General features: G+C 44.9%; 1 protein-coding gene across 1 annotated transcript; it reads right to left on the reverse strand.

Moving 5' to 3' along the window:
• Window positions 1-2,398: 2,398 nt before the first annotated feature.
• Window positions 2,399-2,554, reverse strand: Pmar_PMAR007411 (hypothetical protein; the record flags this gene model as incomplete). The annotated part of the gene is made up of 1 exon (XM_002778264.1): window positions 2,399-2,554. The coding sequence occupies one exon, from the start codon at window positions 2,552-2,554 to the stop codon at window positions 2,399-2,401; it is 156 nt and encodes a 51-aa protein (XP_002778310.1).
• Between the last annotated feature and the right edge of the window lie 598 nt (window positions 2,555-3,152).

Here is a 3,152-nt window from a genome sequence, read left to right on the forward strand (position 1 = left end):
CTAATCTTGCATTTCCTCAACGTACGTGCTACTGCTGCTGACGAGTTCAAAGCGAGTGCAACTCCTTCAACTTTCTCCCCAAGTGCCGCTGCCTCGCGCTTATCGGCCAACATCGCCTGAGGAAAATTGTGATCAATTTCCTTTTTTTGGTTTTTTCACAGCAAAAATTTGGAAAAAATCAAACCCATTCAATAAATTCGGCGAATCAAAACCACAATGAAATATATTGGCAGCGGAATTTTTCGCACGTGTAAAAACGTACATTATGGGAGTTAGCCTGGTCTTCTATCCAGCTTTGTTCCTCCCTCTTTTTGCTGAGATGTTCCTCGTACGCTGTCTGGAACGCCGCATTGTCCTCCGAACCGTATCTTAGGTCGATGATAAAAAGATACAAATCAGGCCCGAGATGCGAATAAAAAAATTCGGTAAATAAATGTGGGAATTAACGAAAAATTGCGGAGCGAGCGGAGCAAATACCGCAACAACAGGCACTTTCGCGTTGTGCATGCGTGCAGAATCATTTCGACTCAGCTACCAAGCGTCCGAGGGCACCAGATGGATCAGACGAGTTCTCTCTGCTCCGAGGTTAGCAGAAAAATCGAAAAACTCGAGTACGCCCTCAGCTTCAAGAAATATGTGAGGAAAATTTTTTTGACGGAAAAATGCCCGACCCGAGGATCGAACCTGAGACCTTATTCCAGAGTAGAGTTTGGTGCGATATTCGAGACCTATGGCTACCAAATGACCAAGCAATCATTATCTCTCCGCTTTCGAACCATAAGATGCGAATTAAGCGAGCTCCGCCTTTCCTCATGAAGCCCTAGTAAACCTTACATTGACGAGCACAATCTGATATCCCATACCCAGCAAAGTACTTTCCCCATACTACCTCGCATGGAACTGATCCAAGCGCACGCCAAGGTCAACCACAACTCCTTTCCCACTCGCTAAGGACATGTCCACCAACTCCTTGGTGGTGGCGTCGATACTGCGGAAAACATCCGTATCCTACCAAGAGCAACCTAAGATACCTTCGCCCGGTTAAATCGACTATCTCCTGTCCAGTGCAAAAGTGACTGCCAACTCCCGAGGACGCCGATGACGACGATGATGAACCATCAATTTCGCCAGGCAGGGCTCTTCTAACCTCACCTAGTTCTTCAAAAATTACCGCGCGCCACGAAATTCAACTCACTACCCTCCCTCCGTCGGGGAGCTCCAGGTGTGTAATTCATAGCCACATTGCGAGCGTTAATCCCAGGAGTGATCGGGGTCAACCTAGCGAGCTCTTGCCGAAGCGCTATGATCTGAAGACCACATCAATTTCAGTATCGATATACATAGATTGGCGATTATTTTAATACCCCAAAGAATTACTCTATCCATACTTTGGCATAGAATAATAGATATATCTTTCACATATGATTATGTTGGAGTTTCACAACCCGTTTTACGTGAAGTGGCGTAATACTCTGTGAAAAACGCGATATTCACGGTGATATGCAGTAGTCGTGGAAAATATTTTTCACTAATGTTTTTCATATCACTAGGGTGAAACTCCATCATATCGACTGTTTATATTATATTTCGTTGGAGTTTCACACTAGTGATATGAAAAATACTGGTGGAGAACATATTTCACGACTACTGCACTTCACCGCGACCACCGTGTTTTTACCGTGTGAGTTTTACGACGCCACTTCACGTAAAACGGGCGAAACTCCATCAATACATTATTGTTGTTATATGTGATACACTACTCAATACATCTCTCACCCAGACATAACAAATAGCGCAATTTACGGTATCAAAAATATGACAGAAAATATATTGTAAATTACTTGTTGGTCTCTGCCCTTTCCCTCCCTTTCAGCATTCACAATTTCCTCCTGCAATCTGAGCCTTTTTAAATCCGGGTAGTAGTCCCTCTCGATGATGTACGATGCAGCTGCCACGTAGTCGTCCTCCACCCTAAGCAATATACAGTTTGGCCTCCCCCCCGGTGTATGGACATTTAAGCCGCGTTGAACAAATACGAGGTTGAAATAATACCAGATTTTCCATCCTACTTTTATGGTCACAATTCTTCAATCCTCCAATATCAGTACGTTAGTAGTGCATTTTCTGCATTTCGCTTCGCGATTGTTCATGTGTTTGTCAACATTACCCTAACGACTAGTATTATGCGTTATGGACGCGTATAGTTCTGTTTCCACCGAAATAAAAAACTACACCCTGTATCGTATGTACAAAGCCGAGAAGAGGTGCAATATGATGTCCCATCGAGGTTCAACCAGTTCTCGCGGTATGGGAAAATCTTCGGTTTCACTGGTTATTCATATAATCTTTACATACGAGACGTGTATAGTTCTGTTTCCACAGAAACGTTAATCGATCACTACAGTGCTTTAGCGGGTATCCTCCCCAGTTGGAATGCCTTTTGGGGCTTCCTCAGAAACGCTATCTCCTTGGCACTGTAACCAGCCAGCTTAGCGCCTTGTGCAGTCACCAGCGACGAGTTGTTGTACTCTGGCTCGGCGAATTCGCGAGGCATGGCAACCTAGAAAAGAGGAGATGCCAAAGAGCTCGAGACCGTAGTGTTACGAGTTGAGTCGAAGACTGCCCGATTCTTCGACCGACCGTATCTTGATCAGGAAGTGAGGAAGGAGCGGTATTAGACATGTTAAATTTCGTAGCCACTGAGAGAGCTCCAGTAGGTACCACATTTTGAGATCCCAAATATCGGTATAGCCAATCATCACCATTTGCACCACGTCATCGACTCCGCTCGGGCTTGTTCAGTGTTGGAATATATGTCCGCTGATCTCAGGAGCTTGCTCACTTATTTTAGCAGCTTATAAAAGAATTGTCGTAGGAGTGTCGCGAAACCGACGAGAATTCCCCGAATTTCCTCCTACAATTTTCATATCTCCACCAACACATGTAGTTGACCATGTGCATAATTTCCCACACATTTGCAAGCGTGTCTCCACTTTTGAACCGAACGATTTTGGTAGTGTCAAGAATTCCGAAACTGGTAAAAACTCTCAACATTTGGAAGCCTGTCGCTCGCCAGAATCCTCCATGGTGCGATCTCCAGCCGAGCCCTAGTCATCAAATCGTCAACACCGAACGAGATTCGGAATTCGGCC

Source organism: Perkinsus marinus (genome assembly GCF_000006405.1).
Source record: "Perkinsus marinus ATCC 50983 genomic scaffold scf_1104296950190, whole genome shotgun sequence".
Lineage (NCBI taxonomy): Eukaryota > Perkinsozoa > Perkinsida > Perkinsidae > Perkinsus > Perkinsus marinus.